At 37.6% G+C, this 22,455-nt stretch overlaps 2 protein-coding genes across 3 annotated transcripts in view; one reads left to right on the plus strand and one right to left on the minus strand.

Annotated features, from left to right (window-relative positions):
- Positions 1–22,455, plus strand: part of LOC107971125 (uncharacterized) — a 178,804-nt gene that overhangs the window by 137,029 nt on the left and 19,320 nt on the right. The gene's annotated exons all lie outside the window — the stretch shown is intronic.
- MTMR8 (myotubularin related protein 8) overlaps positions 1–22,455 on the minus strand; it is a 129,724-nt gene that overhangs the window by 81,355 nt on the left and 25,914 nt on the right. The window contains exons 2-6 of one of the 2 annotated variants that reach the window (XM_521093.5): positions 12,292–12,414; positions 9,085–9,247; positions 7,686–7,843; positions 2,846–2,974; positions 1,562–1,696 (exon numbers count right to left, since the gene is read on the minus strand). In XM_521093.5, the coding sequence (XP_521093.2) occupies positions 1,562–1,696; positions 2,846–2,974; positions 7,686–7,843; positions 9,085–9,247; positions 12,292–12,414 (708 nt within the window). The remainder of the gene's footprint in view (positions 1–1,561; positions 1,697–2,845; positions 2,975–7,685; positions 7,844–9,084; positions 9,248–12,291; positions 12,415–22,455) is intronic. The other variant, XM_063804943.1, reaches the window with a different exon arrangement.

Raw genomic sequence — 22,455 nt, forward strand, 5'->3', positions numbered from 1 at the left:
CTGACTCCTAGAACAAAATTTTGTCAGTATAATATAGTTCCTACTAAAAGTACGGATCTAGCCATCCAGAAGAGAGGGAATGCCAGATATTTCTAGGCCTGTCTTAATTTGCTCAAATTGGAGAGAGGAAAATGGAACCTGTTTAAAAAAAGGGGGCTTTTTGGTGTTAGATTTGAACAAAAGGCACCAACTCTTTTGTTTCTTCAAAAGCTTGGTGTATTTCTCTTTACTATTTTAAGATTATTTAATTTTTAAAGATACAGACTCGATTAAACTCTTTTCAATTGCAGAATTTCAGATGCAGTTATGGCTGAAACAAGACAGCAAGCTTCTGAGAAACTGAAGGATGGGCCTGAGCAGAAAGGGAAATTATTTTCTCTCCTGAGCTCAGTCAGTCCTAGGTAGCTCTGGAGAATAGCCACTGAGGGATCACAAAGATGGGGCAGAAAGCTGTCTAACGCAACTATCTGGTTTCATGTACATCCAACTGCTCAACTCTTAAGTCACAACCATCTGGCTTAGGCTTAGATGAAAATCACCAATTTAGTAATGACTAGAATCAGCAATGAAACCTCTTAGTCAGTCACACTTTACATACCAAATTATAAGCAAAATTATTTCTTTCTGGGGCTGTTTGTAAAAAGGACGACATTTAAGAATATGGAATCTATCCTTTACTTCTTTTGTGGGACACAATGAGTTCTTCTACAGCCCATATAGAGCTACACAAAACTTTGAAGGTTAAGGAATTAATGCAGAGAGGAGTTTAAGCTGATACTTAGGTTAATATGAGGACACTCTGTTCAGCAATGTTCATATTTGAAAGAGACAAAGCCTGAGAAAACACATTGCAACAAATCATGCAGCATTAGATTATTGGAAAGATCAAAGGATTTGACTAGGTCTATCCATGTCCACTGCCAAAATCCATGGCAAATTTATGAACTTGGTCTTTTTAATTCTCTGGGACCAAGATTTAAACTGCACTGTACTAAACCGGAAAAAATTTAATCAGCTAACAGTAGTAGATGCTAAAAAAGAATTACTGCCATATGAGCTAAAGATTTTTTGTTAATTGCATAGCAGTAAAATTTGTGAACCATGGTGCTTTGGGAGAACCAAAATATTATTAAATTACTGTGCCCTAACACATTTACAGAAAAAAAAAAAAAACATGTTGGTTGTAGTAAGTTTCCAATGTCTAAGTTGAAGCTCTTTCTCTAACAGTAAATTTAGACCACAGAATGGGAATACTGAAAATTCTGGTTAAGGAACAGACTTGGTAAAAAAGATGAGGGATGTTAAGGAGCCTTCTATGCAGGACGTCACACTGAGGTGGGAAAGCCAGGTTGCTTGAAATACCCTCTCATAACCTCACTTGACAGTGACAACCTTATAAAAGGAGCCCCAAATGGCTTCCTGAAATGATTTTACACAATGTCTGACATAATAAACACACATACAAAAACCTAACTTTCCCAATAACACTGCATGTCTCAATATATGAGGAGGTAGACTGCAAGAGGCAGAAATATCAAAGAAATCACTGAGAAATAGATACCTTTGGTCTTGTGTCTACAACATACATAAACTGGCTCCCTGGGTTTGTTTGGCTAATGGCCTCCAACAAGAGCTCATCATCTACACAGCGAGTGTAAAATCCAGAGAGAGGCTGGCTACAGCGGCAAATGGCAGCCTGTAAGGAAAAGGTGTGTCAGTTGAGTGATTATATTCACAAATGGTCAAAAATCTTTCTTGACCCTTGCCAGGTTCCATGAGTAGAGGGAGAGGATGAGCCAACTTAAGATAGTGTCCAAAGCAAAGAGAAATGTGACTCTAAAGTCATTCTCCACTGACATTGGGCTTAACCTCCTGCCTACCCTGGGCATGTGGCTCTAATTTCCAACCCAGTCTTGGTAAATCAGACTACAAAAAAAAAATCACATCATGAGTATTTCCTTAGTGAAATTCTATTCTCGATATATAATGGGCTATTTTTCTGAAACCACCTCACTTTTTACAGTCCCAGTAATATTGCCCACATAAACCATAAGCTTGCGGAGGCAGCAGAATTCAAGATAGAGCAAAGATCTACAGCGTCTTAAGAAAACAGGGTTCACTAGTTTCAGAAGTTAATGCCAAATCAGAAGGGTGGTTTGTTTCAAGCCACTTTAACACAAAAACAACGTAACTATTTAACATGAATGTCTGGTAATGATTAGTTCATGAAATTCGTTACACTTTGATATGGCTTTTAAGGGGTCAACTCACTTCAATAATATGGCACCCAATTGCATTACTATACTCCTTAGCACTTGAATGGTTGCCCACCTGACAACTTGCCTATTTGTCTAACCCCAGATCTCAGAGTGATTACAAGAGGTGATAAATATTATCACTTCCTACATAAGTAAGGGGATTGAAACACAGAGGAGTCAAGTGCTTTCTTACTACTACCTGAAATTATATGAAAAGCACTAAGAAAGTATCAAGGATATCTGTATTCTACTGGGAGGCCACAGCCCCCCAAAAATCCTGTATACAACTAATTTTCTGTCATTTCACAACTTTCCACAAAGCTGGATCCCACAGAAAAGGAAAAAAAGAAAAAGAAATAAACATACTAAAATGACACTTAACATCTGCGTAACATTTTACAATTTACAAAGTACATTGTACATATTATTCCTACTGAGATCCTCTCAAAAACCTTCAGAAGTATGAAAGTCCAGAGAAGTTAAGTAACTTGCTTGAGGTCACACAGCTACTAAGTGGCAGCATGAAACTTAAAACAGGTCTTCCAGAGCCATGTTTAATTATCATTAGAGAAATCTGCTTAACTTACATTGTTCTCTTTGTAGAGGTAGGAGAGCACAGGGACACGTTCTTTACTTCTGAACTTTGAACTTCCAACCACCGTTCCCAAGGTAACAGATTTAGGAACCACTATTTCAGGAGGGTAGGTGCTGCATATCTAAAAGAAAATAAGCACAATATATATAAATATATATTTATACATTTATATATAACTGTCTCTTTGGAAATACGTATTTTGGTAACCACTAAAAGCTGATAAACTTAAGAAAATATGTCAGTCTTTTCATAGAGTAAGTCACACCTAAAATGTCAACACCTCCACCCCAAGACTAGTGTTTTAAAGACCGTCCAGATATGAATACTAGGAACCTAGTATGTAGTTTATGAAAGAGTACATCATATTTCCTCCTCCTCTACCTGTCTGCTTCATATTTGTGTCTGTTCATATTAATTCACTTGTTTACAGTTATTGTTTTTGCTCTGATATGCACACGTAGGAATTTCAACATGGGGTTTTATGTGTGTTTCTGTCTATGATTTTTGTTTTTCTAATTCTAAAAGTACATTTTGTTCTTATATGTCTCAATCCCTTCCTTTCTAGAAAATAATAGCACACTTGGAAAAGCTTTTATACCAAGGATATTTTCATTTCTATTTCTGAGGAATAGATGATTAAATACCAGCTAGCTAATGCTTGAGTGATTGCTAATTCCAGCCTGTTGCTAGCAAGTGAAAAATGTATATATATAAACTGCATACTAGGTTCCTAGTGTTCATATCTGGACGGCCTTTAAACCACTAGTCTGGGGGTTGGAGGTGTTGACATTTTAGGTGTGACTTACTCTATGAAAAGACTGACATATTTTCTCAAGTTTATCAGCTTTTAGTGGTTACCAAAATACATATTTCCAAAGAGACAGTGACAAAATATTATAACGCCACAGACCTGACATTGCAAAATTAATTCTAATCACTCCCCTAACTAAACAACACCCCCAAACATTTAACAACAGATGAAACAAATATAAACTGAACAGGCAAAAATAAAAAAAGTTAAAGGTAGACAAGATTAAGAATGCTCTATGTAACTCATTAAAGTCAATGTCCCCAGAATGCAGACCATTTGAAAATGTTTTCTACCCACCCCCTTACCTGGACTTAAACTTTGGAGAAGACAGTCATACAAAGAAAAATAAATGGAGCTCCCCATTCAGCTTAGAAGGTTATACACATCAAAAAGACCAACAAGAGTATTTCAGACCTTCTTTGGGAGACTCAGACACACATTTGAGGTGGACAGATTTCACCCCCAATCTCTACTCATTCCTCTCAAGCATGACCCTAACAAGCCACCTCACAGATGACCCTGCGAAGTCACAGCTCATCAATCCCCATACCTAGTAGGCATTCAAAGCTATGTTACCAGAAAGTCAATGCAATAACAGTCTTATTATGATAGTAAAAACACTGTTAAAGATGAACGATTCAGGAATATCACTTAAACACCAATGACTCTCTCTGCAGAAAAATTATCCTAGCAGGCCTGATTGCTACCTGTGTTAGAGTTCTCTAGAGAGACAGAACTAATAGGATATATGTATATAGGAAAGGGAGTTTATTAAGGAGAATTGACTCATACAATCAAAAGGTAAAGTCCCACAGTAGGCCGTCTGCAAGTTGAGGAGCAAGAAAGCCAGTAGTGGATCATTCCGAGTCCCAAAACCTCTAAAGTAGGGAAGCCAACAGAGCAGCCTTCAGTCTGTGGCTGAAGGCCCAAGAGCCCCTGGCAAACCACTAGTGTAAGTCCAAGAATCCAAAAGCTGAAGTACTTGAAGTCTGATGTTCGAGGGCAGGAAGCATTTAGCATGGGAGAAAGATGAAGACTGGAAGATTCAGCAAGTCTGCTCATTCCACCTTCTTCTGCCTGCTTTTTCTAGCTGCACTGGCAGCTGAGGGAATGGTGCCCACCCAGATTAAGGGTAGGTCTGCCTCTCCCAGTCCACTGACTCAAAGGTTAATCTCCCCTCTAGTAACACCCTCACAGACACACCCAGAAACAATACTTTGCATACTTCAATCCAATCAAATTGACAATATTAACCATCAGACTACCCTTAGAAAGGCCTACTTGCATTGTGCTTAAAACTGTTTGTACAAACAATGTGGCTTATCCTGAACACATGCCTTCCTTCTGGACTTCTGGAATTCTGGCATACACTAGGCAGAACGTGCCTATGTGGGCAGGCTCCAATAGAATCCCTGAGCACTTTGCCTCTAATGAGCATCCTGGCAGACAACATTTCATAAGTGTTGTCACAATTTCTGCTGGAGGAATTCAGTGTGTCCTACGTCACTCTGCTGAGAGAGGACTCTGGAAGCTTGTTCCTGGTTTTGTTGACTTTGTTCCCTGAACCTTTTCCCTTTGCTGATTTTTGCTTTGGATCCTTTCACGGTAATAAATCACTGTCATAAGTATGACTATACACCAAGTCCTATGAATTTTCCTAGTAAATCACAAAACCTGAGGAATGGTCTTTGGGACCTTCAACACATTCCCAGATGTCCATATTTGGCCCAGAGCTCTTTCTTGAGATCCAAACCCAAATGCTTGAAATCAAATACTTGATACCTGTTTAATCACCTTGAAGTCAAGTGTAAAATTGAAGACACCATCTGCCCCTCTTCTTGTGGTCCTTATCTTTGTTAACATCACCACTACTCATTGGTCATCAAAGCCAAAACCAGGAAAGCTGGGATGCATATTAAATTCCTCCACTTTTCTAGCCACATTTGATCTGTCACCAGTTGCTTTCAATTCTACCACCTAAATATCTTTTAAAACCATCTCCTTTCCATCTACAGCCATTGCCTTAGTTCAGGTTCTCATAACTTCACATATCATTCTTCTGCATTCTTAGCTCCAGCAAACGAATTCTCCACACTAATAACAGTTATCCTTCTAAAACACAAATATATATATATGTTCCTTTCAAGCGTAAATACTCTTGTGGCTCACAACTGTCTTCATGATAAAGTTCAAATTCCTTAATTTGGTCACGAAGCGCTTTATGATATGGCTTCACTTCCTGACCTCCTTCCTTCTCCCCCTGTATAAATTAGGAGAAATAATCCAGACATTTACAGTTCAGTCATTTTCAACAAAGGCACCAAGGACACATATTTGGGGGAAAGAAGTCTCTTCAATAAATGGTTCTGGGAAAACTGGATGTCCATATGCAAAGAAACACTTTAGGATATTGGTCTGGGCAAAGACTTCTCGAGTAAGACCTCAAAAGCATACGCAGCCAACTAAAGCAAAAATAGGCAAATGGGTTAACACTGAGCCAAAAATCTCCATGGCAAAGGAAACAACCAACAAAGTGAAAAGACAACCCACAGAATAGGAGAAAATATTTGCAGATTACCCATCTGACAAGGGATTAATAACCAGAAAATATAAGGAGCCCAAGAAACTCAATAGAATGAAAACAAATAATCCAATTAAATATGGAGAAAGTATCTGAATAGACATTTCTCAAAAGAGGACACACAAATGACCAACAAGTATATGAAAAAATGCTCAACATCAATAATCATCAGAAAGATGCAAACCAAAACCACAATGAGATATCATTTCACCTGTTAAAATGGCTTTTATCAAAAAGGCAATAAAGGATACTGGTGAGGATATGGAGAAAATGAAATCCTCATACACAATTGGTAGGAATGTAAATTAGTACAGCCACTACTGGCCAGGGGTGGTGGTTCACACCTATAATCCCAGCACTTGGAGAGGCCAAGGAGGGAGGATCACTTGAGCCCAGGAGTTCAAGAATCCCATCTCTACAAAAAATGAAACAAATTAGCCAGGCATGGGGGTGGGTGCTTATGGTCCCAGCTACATGGGAGGCTGAGATGGGAGGACCAATTGAGCCCAAGAGATTGAGGCTACACTGAGCTATGGTCATGCCACTACACTCTACCTTGGGCAACAGAGTGAGGCCTTGTCTCAAAAAGAAAGAAAAGAAAACTGTGGTACATATGCACAATAGAATATAACTCAGTCACAAAAAAATGTAATCCTGTCATTTGCAACAACATGGATGGAACTGGGGGACATTATATTAAGTGAAATGAACAAAGCATAGAAAGACAAATATTGCATAATCTCATTCACATGTTGTAGGAGCAAAAAAAAAAAAAATGAACTCATAGAGACAGAGAGTAGAATGATGGTTACCAAAGGTTGGTAAGGGTAGTGGAGTGGGGGGGATAAAAAGAGGATCCTCAACGGGTACAAAAATACAGTTAGATAGAAGGAATAAGATCTAGTATTCAGTAGCAAAACAGGACGACTACAGATAACAATAATAAAATAACTGAAAATGGAATTGGAATGTTCCTAACACAAATAAATGACAAATACTTGTGGTGATGGATACCCCAATTACCCTGATCTGATCATTACATATTGTATGCCTGTATAAAAATACAGCATGTACCCTATAAATATGTACAACTATTATATATCCATAATAATTAAAAATAAAAAATGTTAAAATAAATTAGCCTTCACAAGGTTCACAAGGCTACTCTGCAAAGCATCAGGCTGTTTCTGGCTTCCTTAGGCTGATTTTCATGCCCCGCACCTATGCTCCCATAACACCCTATGCTTTAGGCCATGAGATCTCTTACTCAGTGCCTATTGCACTGTAGGTACTCAATAAATGTCTGTTGAATGGCTGAATGTTGAATGGAAAGGAGAGAGAGATTATGAGTCATTTCTCTCTTTTTTCAAAATCTTGTTTCCTGATATTCTACCATCTTAATTAAATGCACCAAAAGGCAAACAACAAGGACAAAATTACCTCATAGTTTCTGTTGGCATCTGTTATGGTCCAGTTTCTGTTGGGTATTCCCATACGCCCAAAGTCTGATATTGGGTCAATCAGTTTCCATCCACTTTCCCTCATCTCTTTTGAGGATTTGGGATTATAAGAAAAAGCATAAAGATCTTCAGGTAATGCTGGAGAAGAGAGATAGACATGGAAAACAAAATGATGAATGAAACCTAAAAATCATCAAACAATGCAAATAAAGGCTAGATTTCCTTTTCCTAAGGGAATGTTTGTCAAACAGTCCCAGAAAAGGACTGTGGTGTGTGCAAGTTTGCCTTTATGTAAGGAATAAAAACTGGAATATTGTTTGGGTTCTTTGAAAAAATGTTTTAATTTTTTGTGTTATCAATACAAAGTGGGATCTTTCTGCCTGGCTTCCTATAAAAAAAGAATGCTGGATAATTGACTGAACTGAGGCTTCAGGGTTTCACATGTTAAGAAAAGAGTCCTTACCAAAAGTTTTTAACTGGGATCCCATGTCCTAATAGTACTGCTTATTGTAACATGTTGCACATCTTTAACAATGTTTTTGCATTGTACTTGTCAGACCAACAGCAACTTCTGACTTATAAATGGCCCCTTCCTCTCTTTTCTCTGTCAGTCCTGCTTCCTCCCTTCACGAGATACAGCATCCAATCAAATAACTCATTTGACCAATTTATATGGCAACAACTTCTCCAGAGATTAATGGAGCCTATCAGAGACTTGTAAAATGCTAGGCCATCCAGCAGGTAACTTTATCAATAAAAATCAGCAAATATTGAGGAATTACTCTGAGGGAAAAGGGGAAAAATGGGAGAGAAAATGTAAGAGCATGATTAAAATCAAAGACTAAAATCAGAGGAAGCTGGTTAATTGCCTAGGAGTGGGGGCTGGGGAATGAAAGGGTGACGCTGGAGGAAGCATTAAGTCCTACATTAATGAGGACTTTGATGAACTGCCTTAGTCTTCTAGTTGGAATTAAAAGTAGGGGTGGAAATCGTGGGCCAAACAAAAAGTCTGCAGGACAGCAGGAAACAAATTTTCTTCCAAAGCAGTCTTCCTTCCTGAACTGAGAAAACATTCACAAGTTGATACTTTAAAGGAGGGAAGGAGAGAGAAGAAAATATCTATTAAACATCTACTATATACTAATACATGAAGGTATTCAAGGCTCAAAACAACCCCCTTGAAGAGCTTTTACTCTCCTTACTTTTACAGGTAAAGAAAATGAGTTCAGAGGTTATATAACGTGCCCAAATATAATGGAGCTAATAAGTGGTACAGCCCAGATCCAAACCCTCCTCTGACTCCATAGCCCTGATCTTTCCATTATGCCATTTTGGAAAAATATTAAAATGGTTTTAGATAAAAATACTATCATAACTACCTGGCTGAGAAAGCTTGAGCAGTGAAATATAAACCTCATGGCACACAAGGTCGGAATCTAAAACAAAGTGGGCCACCCGGAAATTCTTGCAGCGGAGGGTCAGGGGACAACCCAGGCTAGTGATGGGTAACTTCTCCACAGTGGCAATGTGATGGAGTGCAATCTGAAAAACATAAAAGAACCAGCGTAAACATACAGATGTGCAATATCTCTATCACTATCAGTATTCCTGACTCTCCGTAATGGTAACAGCATGACCAGATCTGTAGGCTACATCTACAGCCTACAACCATTCTTTGTAAGACACAACTGGGGTTCTCTCAAATAGAACTAAAGCATAATAGTGGTAAAGCAACAAGAAGCAGACTGCAGTGTTAGAAAACTTCTCTATCCTTAAGGATACGAGATTACCAAGTTTGTGGGACAATTTTGGTAGATCAGCTCAGAATAGATGACTTTTAGCATGCTGTGATAGAGTTCACAATCAGAATAATTGTTACAGAGGAAAACAGGAATTTCTTTTCTTATATCAAATTACTAATTAAGATAATTATTAATAGCAGGTATTGTGCTTTATCATAAACAAAGTAGTCCATGACCATTAGCTATTTAAGAAGAGCCATTTGACGTGTAATCATCCTATTTCAGGAATGAAAAAAAACAAAGCTCTGAGAAGTGAATTCCTCATCAGATATCATATAGCCAAGAAGTGGCACAAACAGAATTTGAACCATAGCAGTCTAAACTTAAGTCCAGGATTAAGTTCTGGAATAAGGATTTAACTAGAAATGTTAGGGAGGAACTATTCCTCTACATTTTAAACTCTAGTGACAGTAAAGCAAAGAATGTAGGATGATTACTTCTGTTCATGCTGATGCCAGCAAAAAAAGAAATGCATGGAAAGGTAACTGATGAAACAAAATGTGTCCAAATAATATAATTCTCTCTTAATTGATTCAAAAAGCCATATAATCATGGTTTTGCATTTTGATCTTTGATGTTCTCCTCCTATCCCTGTCTTATGTTTCTGCAACTATGGAGCCTGGATGTGCTCTTTCCATTCTCTAGACTCCCTGTCCTGTGCCTGGAATGGTCTTCCAATCAATAGTGCCTTTTCTGCTCTCCCATCACCTCAATGCCCCAGTCCCTAATTTCTTTGGAAAAGTCATCTCTTCAATGAAGTCTTTCAATCACATCCACCATCTAAGAATGGAGCAAGTGTGGAAATGATTCAGATATTCCTAGGATAAATTTTCTATTTTTTTAAGGCAGGGTCTCGCTCTGTTGCCTAGGCTAGAGTGCAGTGGCTTAATCATGACTCACTGCAGCCTCAACCTCCTGGGTTCAAAGGAGATCATCTTGCCTCAGCCTCCTGAGTAAGCTAGGAATACAGTTGTGTGCTACCATGCCTGGCTAATTTTTTTAACTTTTGTAGAGACTAGGTATTGCTTTGTTGCCCAAGCTGGTCTCAAACTCCTGGCCTCAAGCGATCCTTCTTCCTTAGCCTCCCAAACTGCTGGGATCACAGGTATAATTAAGTTCTATCTTAACTGTTTTGTCACACTCAAGTCCTGCAATGGCAGTTCTGGAGGCATCACAAAATGTAATATGAATTAATATATTCAACCTCAAGAAAATCAAAGATCTTCCAGTCAACATGAGAGATGTGTGTTTTGGTAGTACGATACTGATAATTGAGATCAGGGCCCAGGCAAACAATTGTGGTGAAACTGGGAAGGGTCCAGGGAAGGTAGGCAGACTAAGGCTGGGAAGAACTTCCCTAATTGGGTACATAAGCCTCCTTTGACATGCAGAAATAAGTGTAAGTGCTCCCTTCCAGATACAGTCCACTGGGTTTGAAATAATACCCAAAAGGAACAAATCTGGAGACATCTGTACTGTCTATAAATGCAGGTAGATAGGAGATAGGCTTACGGCACAGTACTAAAGAACTGGTTCCTAAACTGTTAGAATTACAAGAATCCTTACTAATTATATAATCTAACCACCTCATTTTACAGATGAAGAAACAAGCCCAGGGAGTAAGAATCACTTGCCTAAGGTTACATAGCCAGTTAGCATCAGAGCTTAGTCTAGCCCAATTCTCATTCCTCTTTTGACATTCTTATCACAGCAAAAGGAGCAAGATACAATCTCATATGGGGAAAGTTCAGTTTTAAAAGGAAGTATTAAGATACTTCTTTCATATGCATACTCAATTCATTTTATACTTATATGATAGTATTTACCATGTTCCAGGCATTGTTGTAAGCACTTATAAACATTCACTTTATAATTCTTGTATCTTGACTTTTTAAAACTAATTCAAGGTATTATTTTACCTGTATTTTACAGATGAAGGAAGCGAGACACAGAAAAGTTAAACAACTTGCCCAAGGTTACAAAAGTAGTAAATGTTGAAGCTGGGATTTCAACCTGAGCAGACTGGCTCTAAAGCTTTAATCACTAAGCTATGCGGTATAAAAGAAGCATGTTGTACTTCTTATAAATGGAGAGGTCTAAGCATAAATCTAACTAATGATTAAGTTAAGATTAAATTATGATCTTTAGGATGGGTAAGGCATAAAGTAATGTTGGGGTGCTGAATTAATTAGAAAACATTACTTACAGGTATAAAAAGAAACACATACACATGCCCGTGCATGCACACACACACACACACATATATATACCCAGGTAAAATCCTGTCTTAGGACAGAGAGATGGTCTAAATTAGTGTTGCCCAAGGTAAAGTCCATGAGGCCTTAGCATCAGCATAACCTGAGCCCTTTTTAGAAATTCAAAATCTTAGGCTTGAGATTTTGCATTTTTATCAAGTTCCCATACGCTACAGATGCTGCTGGTTCTTGAACTATATTTTATGGGCAGCAAGGCTTTAAATTACTTCAAGATGCTTACAAACATAGTTCAGAAAATTAGCAGAAACTATTCTACCTAAAAATAATTTAGCTAAACCCCAGGAATATTCCCATGTAGAATAAAATGACTATGATGACCAGAGCCAATAACTTGAAAAAAGAGGAGTAATACAATTCAGACCATAAAAAGATTATTAGAATAGGTCCTCTGAAGAAAAGGTTTTACAGCAATTTAAAAATTACACTTGAAATTTCAAGAAACTACCATATAGAGAGCATGTATGCACAACTCTTTAAGACTCTTTGATACTTCTTCTCATGAACATACCCATGTTTCTTTCCGGGCTGCACCTGAAGCCTCCACATAGATCAGGTGGGTTGCAGTAAGATAAAGAATCCCATTAGCTGGTTTCTTACTCACATAACGATCCACCAATTTCACGTTTTCTACCTGTTATTGGAGGAAAAAATACTGATTAAGTTACCAACTCACCACCTATGATTGAAGTGGGGCCATTCAAAGCAAGATAAATGCTGTTAATTTGCTACAAAACTTGAGTCTTTCCAGTTCCTGCCAAGGTGGCAAACTACTATGATCTGTATTACCTTTTCTGAAATCAGTGCGGGAAAAACTATGAAAGTGAAAGGAAAACCCGTATTCTAGAAAAGAAAAATTCTAGACAAAGTTTACAAGATGAGGTACGTATAACTGGAAAATATATAGAACCTGAGAGCCTGCTGAGGTACTTATCTTGTTGGAAGAAGGTGCAGTTATTGTATGTGTAAAAAAATCAGTAAGGGTAAATAACATGAAGATAGATCTTACGTTACAGGGCAAGAATAGAAAAAAAAAAACAGAAAAAGAGAAAAACAAAACAAAAAAAAGGAGTACCATAAATAAAACACATAAAAAGAAATGCCAGAATTAAATCCCAATATAGAAGTAATTGCAATAAATGTACATGAATTAAACTTACCAATTAAAAGAAAGACACAGACTAAAACAAAAGATTCAACAATATTCAGACTAGAAGAGATATACTTTAGAGTCACAAACTGAAAATAATAAGATATGCCAGGCAAATATGAACCAAAATAAAGCTGAGGTAGCAGTCTCAATATCTGACTAAATAGAATTTACATGACAAAAATCAACAGGACAAGAAGATATAGCCATCATAAATATAAACATATTGTATAATACAGTCTCGAACTATATCAAGCAACTAGCAGAACTCAAAGAGAAAAGGAACAAGTGCACATGGATATTTTAATACTCTTCTTAGGAACTGATAGGTCAAGCAGACCAAAAAAAAAAAAAAAATCAAATGAAGATACGGAACACTTACACATTACAACTGAAAAACTCAAGCTATTATATACAGAGTAGGACTCTATATCCAACAAATAGAACATTCAAGACAACAACAAAAAAAATTCCCAAAAAGAGACCATGATTACAGCTGTAAATGAAACATCAATAAATTCCAAACGTTCAATATCATACAGTTTAGGTTCTCCAACCACAATGCAATAGCACTAGAAATTAATAACAAAATAATAGCCAAAATGTAGCATATGTTTGAAAACACAATAGCTTATTACTAAATTAACCTGGGGTTAAAAAGAAAAAGGAAAGGAAACTAAGAAATATTTAAAAGTGAACGATAATAAAAACACAACAAATAAAAATTTGAAGGACAGAGTTAAACAAGAACTAAGAAGTAAATGTATAGTAGTAAGTAAGTTTACCATGAAATGAGAAAGGTTAACAACATACTAGTTAAACAGTCAATGTAATGGAAATAAGCAAAAGAACAGAGAAATAAGATGATAAAGCACAGAAATTTAAAACCAGAGAATCCTCCTCCACAGATACACACACACAGCCTGAACAGAAAAGATTAACAAACCAGAATTTAATTATTTCAAAAGGTTAATAGGATAGATCTTTGCTAAAAAAGAGAAAAGATGCAAATAAACAAAATACAGAATGAAAAAGGGAAAATACAAAAAATTAAAACTATCACTATTATGAACAACAATATGCTAATAAATTGGAAAACTTATAAGAAATGTTTTTAAATATCAAGAAAAAAATAAAATGGCAATGGTAGTCAAAGATTTTCCCTAACAAAACCCTCAGGCCCAGATGATGTTATAGGTTTATTCTACTAAACTTCCAAAATATAATTAATTACTACCTTATCCAATTGATTCCGGTCACTGGAAAAAGAATAAAGTTACTCAGTCCATTTTATGAGGGCAATTTAATCTTGATTCTAAAATCAAATAAAGACAATTATAAAGTAAGAAAGTTTAGGGCTATTTCATTTATGAAATGTAGACACAAAAAATGCTAAATAATGTTAATGAATCAACAGTATATTTTAAAAAATACATTTTGATCAAGTGCAGTTTATCACAAGAAAGCATGGGGAGTTCAACTTCAGAAAATGTCAGTGTAATACATCACCAAGACTAAAAAGAAAAATCATATGCTTTATCTCAATTGATACAGAAAAAGAAGTATTTAATATAGCTTAATTCTATTCATAATGATAATCCTTAGTGAACAAGGAATAAAAGTAAACGATCTTAACTTGGTAAAAATTATATACAAAAAACCTACAAAGTATGTTATGAATAATGAAGAAACTAACTGCATTAATTTAAAATCATGAACACGACAAACTTGACTCTAACTATTACTGCTACTGTTTTAAATATCCTGGCTAAATACTATGAGGAAAGGGGGCGTGGAATTAAGAAATGCAAGGATCAGAAGGGAAGTTCTATATTTGGCACCACTAACAGAAGGTAATCATTCAACTACAAAAAAAATGAAAGAAAAGAATCAACCAAACTCTCAGAACTAATATAAAAGAGTTCAGCAAGGATACCAAATATAATATCAACCACAAAAGTCAATAACATTTTCCTATATCAGCAATGATCACTTAAAAAACATAATTAAAAAAATACCATTCACGATGGCAACAAAAATTATATAGAATCTAGAAATTAGCTTAATTAACCAAGTATACACAAGACCTTTACAGAGAAAACTTCAAAAGTCTAATGAAGGATATAGAATATAATCTAAAGAAATAATGTCTATGCTCTTGGATAAGCCAACTTAATATAATAAAGATGGCAATTATCCCTCAATCTATAAATTCAATACAATTTCAATCATATTTCAAAGTGGATTTTCTAATAAACTTATTCTAAATTTACATAGAAGAACAAAACCCCACAAATTGCTAAATCAACCTTAAAAAAAGTAAAGGGGAAAGATTTGCTCTACTAGGTATTAAAACATACTCAAAGCTGTGGGGGAAAAAAATCAACAACAACAACAAAAAACCTGTAGCATGTAGCACTATTGCAAAAAAAAAAAAAAAAAAAAAAAAAAAAAAACAGAAAAATAAACCAATGGAAAAGGACCAGAGCTCAAAATCAGATTGATGTAAAAAATGGGAGTCTAATAGAGCATAAACATGGCACTACAAATTGACAGACAAAAGAGTATTTGCCAGATGTGTTGGGGAAACAGTATTAGTACGTGCAGTAAGATAAGGCCATATCCCTACCTAACACCATATACAAAACTAGACTCTAGATATATCTATATGTAACTCTTACATAAAATATAAAGTTACTGAAAAAATGCAGAGTACCTTGGATCTATGAACAGGGAAAAACTTTTTAAAAATTAATAAGAGAATAGGAGAACATATGTGCCACTCCTAAAACTAACAAGGAATTATTATCTAGAATATACAAGGGACTTTTGAAACTCAATAAGAAAAAGAGGCCCCAAAAGAAAAATATATGAAGCATAAGAACAGGCAAGTTGCATAAGAGGCAATCCCAGAAGCATATAACCATGAAGAGAAGCTCAAAACATTGGGAATAAAATAAAGTTAAATTAAAATAAGATATTGCTTTAAGACTACAAGATTTGCAAAAACTAGACAGCTAGAAGATGCCAAGTGTTGGTAGGGTTCAAGGCATATAGGAATCCTCATCCACTACAACCAGGGGGTTACAGATAGGTGGGGACCATTCGGAAGGGCAATCTGGCACTACTTAATAAAAAAAAATGTATTTCCTATGACTCAGCAAATGTCCATCACTTTGAGAATAGTCAGGCAATACAGTTTGGATACTTGTCCCCACCCAAATCTCATGTTGAAATATAATGCCCAATGTTGGTGGTGGGGCCTGGTGGGAAGTGACTGGATCATGGGGGTGAATTCCTCATGAATGATTTAGCCCCATCCTTTCATGCTGTCCTCATGATAATGACTGAATTCTTGTGAGATCTGGTTGTCTAAAGGTGTGTGGCACTTTGCACTCTCTTGGACCTGCTCCAAACATGTGAGATGCCTGCTCCTCACCTACAATTTATGCCATGATTGTAAGCTGTCTGAGGCCTACCCAGAGGCAGATGCCTGTGTTATGGTTTCTGCACAGACTGCAGAACTGTGAGCCAATTAAACTTCTTTTCTTTAAAAATTACTCAGTCTCTTCTGTTCTAATATGGCCGAATAGGAACAGCTACAGTCTGCAGCTCCCAGCGTGACTGACGCAAAAGATAGTGATTTCTGCATTTCCAACTGAGGTACCTGGTTCATCTAATTGGGACTGGTTGGACAGTGGGTGCAGGCCATGGAGGGCAAGCTGAAGCAGGGTGGGGCATCGCCTAACCCAGGAAGTGCAAGGGGTGGGAGATTTCCATTTCCTAGCCAAGGGAAGATGTGATGGACTGTACCTGGAAAATCAGGACACTCCCTCCCAAATACTGTGCTTTTCCAACAGTATAAGCAAATGGCACACCAGGAGATTATATCCCGTGCCTAGCTCAGTGGGTCCCACGCCCACGGAGCCTTGCTCACTGCTAGCACAGCAGTGACCTGCAAGGCAGCAGCCTGGCAGGGGGAGGGGTGTCCACCATTGCTGAGGCTTGAGTAGGTAAACAAAGCTGCCAGGAAGCTCGAACTGGGCAGAGCCCACTGCAACTCTGCAAGGCCTGCTGCCTCTCTAGAGCCCAACTCTGGGGGCAGGGCATAGCTGAACAAAAGGCAGCAGAAACTGCTGCAGACTTAAATGTCCCTGTCTGACAGCTCTGAAGAGAGCAGTGGTTCTCCCAGCATGGTGTTTGAGCTCTGAGAAAGGACAGAATGCATCTTCAAGTGGGTTCCTGACCACTGTGTAGCCTAACTGGGAGACACCTCCCAGTAGGGGCCGAATGATACCTCATACAGGTGGGTACCCCTCTGGAATGAAGCTTACAGAAGAAGGATCAGGCAGCAATATTTGCTGCTCTGCAATATTTGCTGTTCTGCAGCCTCCACTGGTGATACCCAGGCAAACAGGGTCTGGAGTGGACCGCCAGCAAACTCCAACAGACCTGCAGCTGAGGGACCTGACTATTAGAAGGAAAAGTAACAAACAGAAAGGAATAGCATCATCATCAACAAAAAGGACGTCCACACCAAAATCCCATCTGTACATAACCAGCATCAAAGACCAAAGGTAGATAAAACCACAAAGATGGGGAGAAACCAGAGCAGAAAAGCTAAAAATTCTAAAAACCAGAGCGCCTCTTCTCCTCCAAAGGATTGCAGCTCCTCACCAGCAACGGAACAAAGCTAGATGAAGAATGGCTTTCACAAGCTGACAGAAGTAGGCATCAGAAGGTCAGTAATAAACTTCTACGAGCTAAAGAAGGATGTTCGAACCCATCGCAAGAAAGCTAAAAACCTTGAAAAAAGATTAGACGAATGGCTAACTAGAATAAACAGTGTAGAGAAGACCTTAAATGACCTGATGGAGATGAAAACCATGGCACGAGAACTTCATGATGCATGCACAAGCTTCAATAGCTGATTCGATCAAGTGGAAGAAAGGGTATCAGTGACTGAAAACCAAATTGATGAAATAAAGTGAGAAGAGAAGTTTAGAGACAAAAAAGTAAAAAGAAAGAAAAAGCCTCCAAGAAATATGGGATTATGTGAAAAGACCAAATCTACATTTGATTGGTGTGCCTGAAAGTGACAGGGAGAATGGAACCAAGTTGGAAAACACTTTTCAGGATACTATCCAAGGGAAAGTCCCCAACCTAGCAAGGGAGGCCAACATTCAAATTCAGGAAACACAGAGAACACAACAAAGATACTCCTCGAGAAGAACACCACCAAGATACATAATTGTCAGATTCACCAAGCTCTACATGAAGGAAAAAATGTTAAGGGCAGCCAGAGAGAAAGGTCAAGTTACCCACAAAGGGAAGCCCACCAGACTAACAGCGGATCTCTCGGCAGAAATTCTACAAGCCAGAAGAGAGTAGGGGGCAATATTCAACATTCTTAAAGAAAAGAATTTTCAACCCAGAATTTCATGTCCAGCCAAACTAAGCTTCATAAGTGAAGGAGAAATAAAATCCTTTACAGACAAGCAAATGTTGAGAGATTTTGTCACCACCAGGCTTGCCTTACAAGGGCTCCTGAAGGAAGCACTAAACATGGAAAGGAACAACCATTACCAGCCACTGCAAAAACAGGCTAAATTGTAAAGACCATCAAGGCTAGGAAGAAACTGCATCAACTACCAAGCAAAATGACCAGCTAACATCATAATGACAGGATCAAATTCACACATAACAATATTAACCTTAAATGCAAATGGGCTAAACACCCCAATTAAAAGACACAGACTGGCAAATTGGATAGAGTCCAAGACCCATCAGTGTGCTGTATTCAGGAGACCCATCTCACATGCAGAGACACACATAGGCTCAAAATAAAGGGATGGAGGAAGATCTACCAAGCAAATGGAAAGCAAAAAAAAAGCAGGGGTTACAATCCTAGTCTCTGATAAAACAGACTTTAAACCAACAAAGATCAAAAGAGACAAAGAAGGCCATTACATAATGGTAAAGGGATAAATTCAACAAGAAGAACTATCTTAAATATATATGCACCCAATACGGGAACACCCAGATTCATAAAGCAAGTACTTAGAGAACAACAAAGACACTTAGACTCGCACACAATAATGATGGGAGACTTTAACACCCCACTGTCACTATCAGACAGATCAATGAGACAGAAGGTTAAAAAGGATATCCAGGACTTGAACTCAGGTTGGCACCAAGCAGACCTAATAGACATCTACAGCACTATCCACCCCAAATCAACAGAATATACATTCTTCTCAGCACTACATCACACTTATTCCAAAATTGACCACATAGTTGGAAGTAAAGCACTCCTCAGAAAATATAAAAGAACAGAAATCACAACAAACTGTCTCTCAGACCACAGTGCAATCAAATTAGAACTCAGGGTTAAGAAACTCACTCAAAACCACTCAACTACATGGAAGCTGAACAACCTGCTCCTGAATGACTACTGGGTATATAACAAAATGAAGGCACAAATAAAGATGTTCTTTGAAACCAATGAGAACAAACACACAATGTAACAGAATCTCTGGGACACATTTAAAGCAGTGTGTAGACGGAAATGTACAGCACTAAATGCCCACAAGAGAAAACAGGACGGATCTAAATTTGACACCCTAACATCACAATTAAAAGAACTAGAGAAGCAAGAGCAAACACATTCAAAAGCTAGCAGAAGGCAAGAAATAATTAAGATCAGAGCAGAACCGAAGGAGATAGAGACAAAAAAAAACTTCAAAAAAATCAATGAATCCAGGAGCTGGGTTTTTGAAAAGATCAACAAAATTGATAGACCACTAGCAAGACTAATAAAGAAGAAAAGAGAGAAGAATCAAATAGATGCAATAAAAAATGATAAAGGTGATATCACCATCGATCCCACAGAAATAGAAACTAACTACCATCAGAGAATACTATAAACACCTCTACACAAATAAACTAGAAAATTCAGAAGAAATGGAAAAATTCCTGGGCACATACACCCTCCCAAGACTAAACTAGGAAGAAGTTGAATCTCTGAATAGACCAATAACAAGCTCTGAAATTGAGGCAATAATTAATAGCCTATCAACCAAAAAAAAGTCCAGGACCAGACAGATTCATAGCCAAATTCTACCAGAGGTAAAAAGAGGAGCTGGCACCATCCTTTCTGAAACTATTCAAATCAATAGAAAAAGAGGGAATCCTCCCTAACTCATTTTATGAGGCCAGCATCATCCTGATAACAAAGCCAGGCAGAGACACAACCAAAAAAAGAGAATTTTAGACCAATATCCCTGATGAACATCGATGCCAAAATCCTCAATAAAATACTGGCAAACCGTATTCAGCAGCACATCAAAAATCTTATCCACCATGATCAATTTGGCTTCATCCCTGGGATGCAAGGCTGGTTCAACATATGCAAATCAATAAACTTAATCCATCACATAAACACAACCAACGACAAAAACCACATGATTATCTCAATAGATGCAGAAAAGGCCCTTGACAAAATTCAACAACCCTTCATGCTAAAAACTCCCAATAAATTAGGTATTGATGGAACGTATCTCAAAATAATAAGAGCTATTTATGACAAACCCACAGCCAATATCATACTGAATGGGCAAAAACTGGAAGCATTCCCTTTGAAAACTGGCACAAGACAGGGATGCCCTCTCTCACCACTCCTATTCAACATAGTGTTGGAAGTTCTGGCCAGGGCAATCAGGCAAGAGAAAGAAATAAAGGGTATTCAATTAGGAAAAGAGGAAGTCAAATTGTCCCTGTTTGCAGATGACATGATTGTATATCTAGAAAACCCCATCGTCTCAGCCCAAAATCTCATTAAGCTGATAGGAAACTTCAGCAAGGTCTCAGGATACAAAATCAACGTGCAAAAATCACAAGCATTCCTATACACCAACAACAGACAGAGAGCCAAATCATGAGTGAACTCACATTCACAAATGCTACAAAGAGAATAAAATACTTAGGAATCAAACTTACAAGGGATGTGAAGGACCTCTTCATTGACAACTACAAACTACTGCTCAACAAAATAAAAGAGGACACAAACAAATGGAAGAACATTCCATGCTCATGGGTAGGAAGAATCAATATCGTGAAAATGGCCATACTGCCCAAGGTAATTTATAGATTCAATGCCATCCCCATCAAGATACCAATTACTTTCTTCATAGAATTGGAAAAAAAACTACTTTAAAGTTCATATGGAATCAAAAAAGAGCCCGCATTGCCAAGACAGTCGTAAGCAGAAAGAACAAAGCTGGAGGGGTCACACTACCTGACTTCAAACTATACTTCAAGGCTATAGTAACCAAAACAGCATGGTACTGGTACCAAAACAGAGAGACAGACTAATGGAACAGAACAGAGGCCTCAGGAATAACACCACACATCTAGAACCATCTGATCTTTGACAAACCTGACAAAAACAAGAAATGGGGAAAGAATTCCCTATTTAATAAATGGTGCTGGGAAAACTGGCTAGCCATATGTAGAAAGCTGAAACTGGATCCCTTCCTTACACCTTATACAAAAATTAATTCAAGATGGATTAAAGACTTAAATGTTAGACCTAAAGCCATAAAAACCCTAGAAGAAAACCTAGGCAATACCATTCAGGACACAGGCATGGGCAAGGACTTCAGGACTAAAACACCAAAAGCAATGGCAATGAAAGCCAAAATATACAAATGGAATCTAATTAAACTAAAGAGCTTCTGCAATGCAAAAGAAACTACCATCAGAGTGAACAGGCAACCTACAGAATGGGAGAAAATTTTTGCAATCTACCCATCTGACAAAGGGCTAATATCCAGAATCTACAAATCATTTAAACAAAATTACAAGAAAAAGTCAAACAACCCCATCAAAAAGTTGGTGAAGGATATGAACAGACACTTCTCAAAAGAAGACATTTATGCAGTCTAAAGACACATGAAAAATTGCTCATCATCACTGGTCATCTAAGAAATGCAAATCGTTTTAAACCACAATGAGATACCATCTCACACCAGTTAGAATGGTGATCATTAAAAAGTCAGGAAACCACAGATGCTGTAGAGGATGTGGAGAAATAGGAATGCCTTTACACTGTTGATGGGAGTGTAAACTAGTTCAACCACTGTGGAAGACAGTGTGGCAATTCCTCAAGGATCTAGAACTAGAAATACCATTTGACCCAGCAATCCCATTACTGGCTATATACCCAAAGGATTATAAATCATGCTACTATAAAGACACATGCACACGTGTGTTTATTGCGGCACTATTCACAATAGCAAAAGCTTGGAACCAACCCAGATGTCCATCAATGATAGACAGGATTAAGAAAATGTGGCACATATACACCATGGAATACTATGCAGCCATAAAAACGGCTGAGTTCATGTCCTTTGCAGGAACATGGATGAAGTTGGAAACCATCATTCTCAGCAAACTATCACAAGGACAGAAAACCAAACATTGCATGTTCTCACTCACAGGTAGGAATTGAACAATGAGAACACT

This window comes from Pan troglodytes, chromosome X, assembly GCF_028858775.2.
Source record: "Pan troglodytes isolate AG18354 chromosome X, NHGRI_mPanTro3-v2.0_pri, whole genome shotgun sequence".
NCBI lineage: Eukaryota > Metazoa > Chordata > Mammalia > Primates > Hominidae > Pan > Pan troglodytes.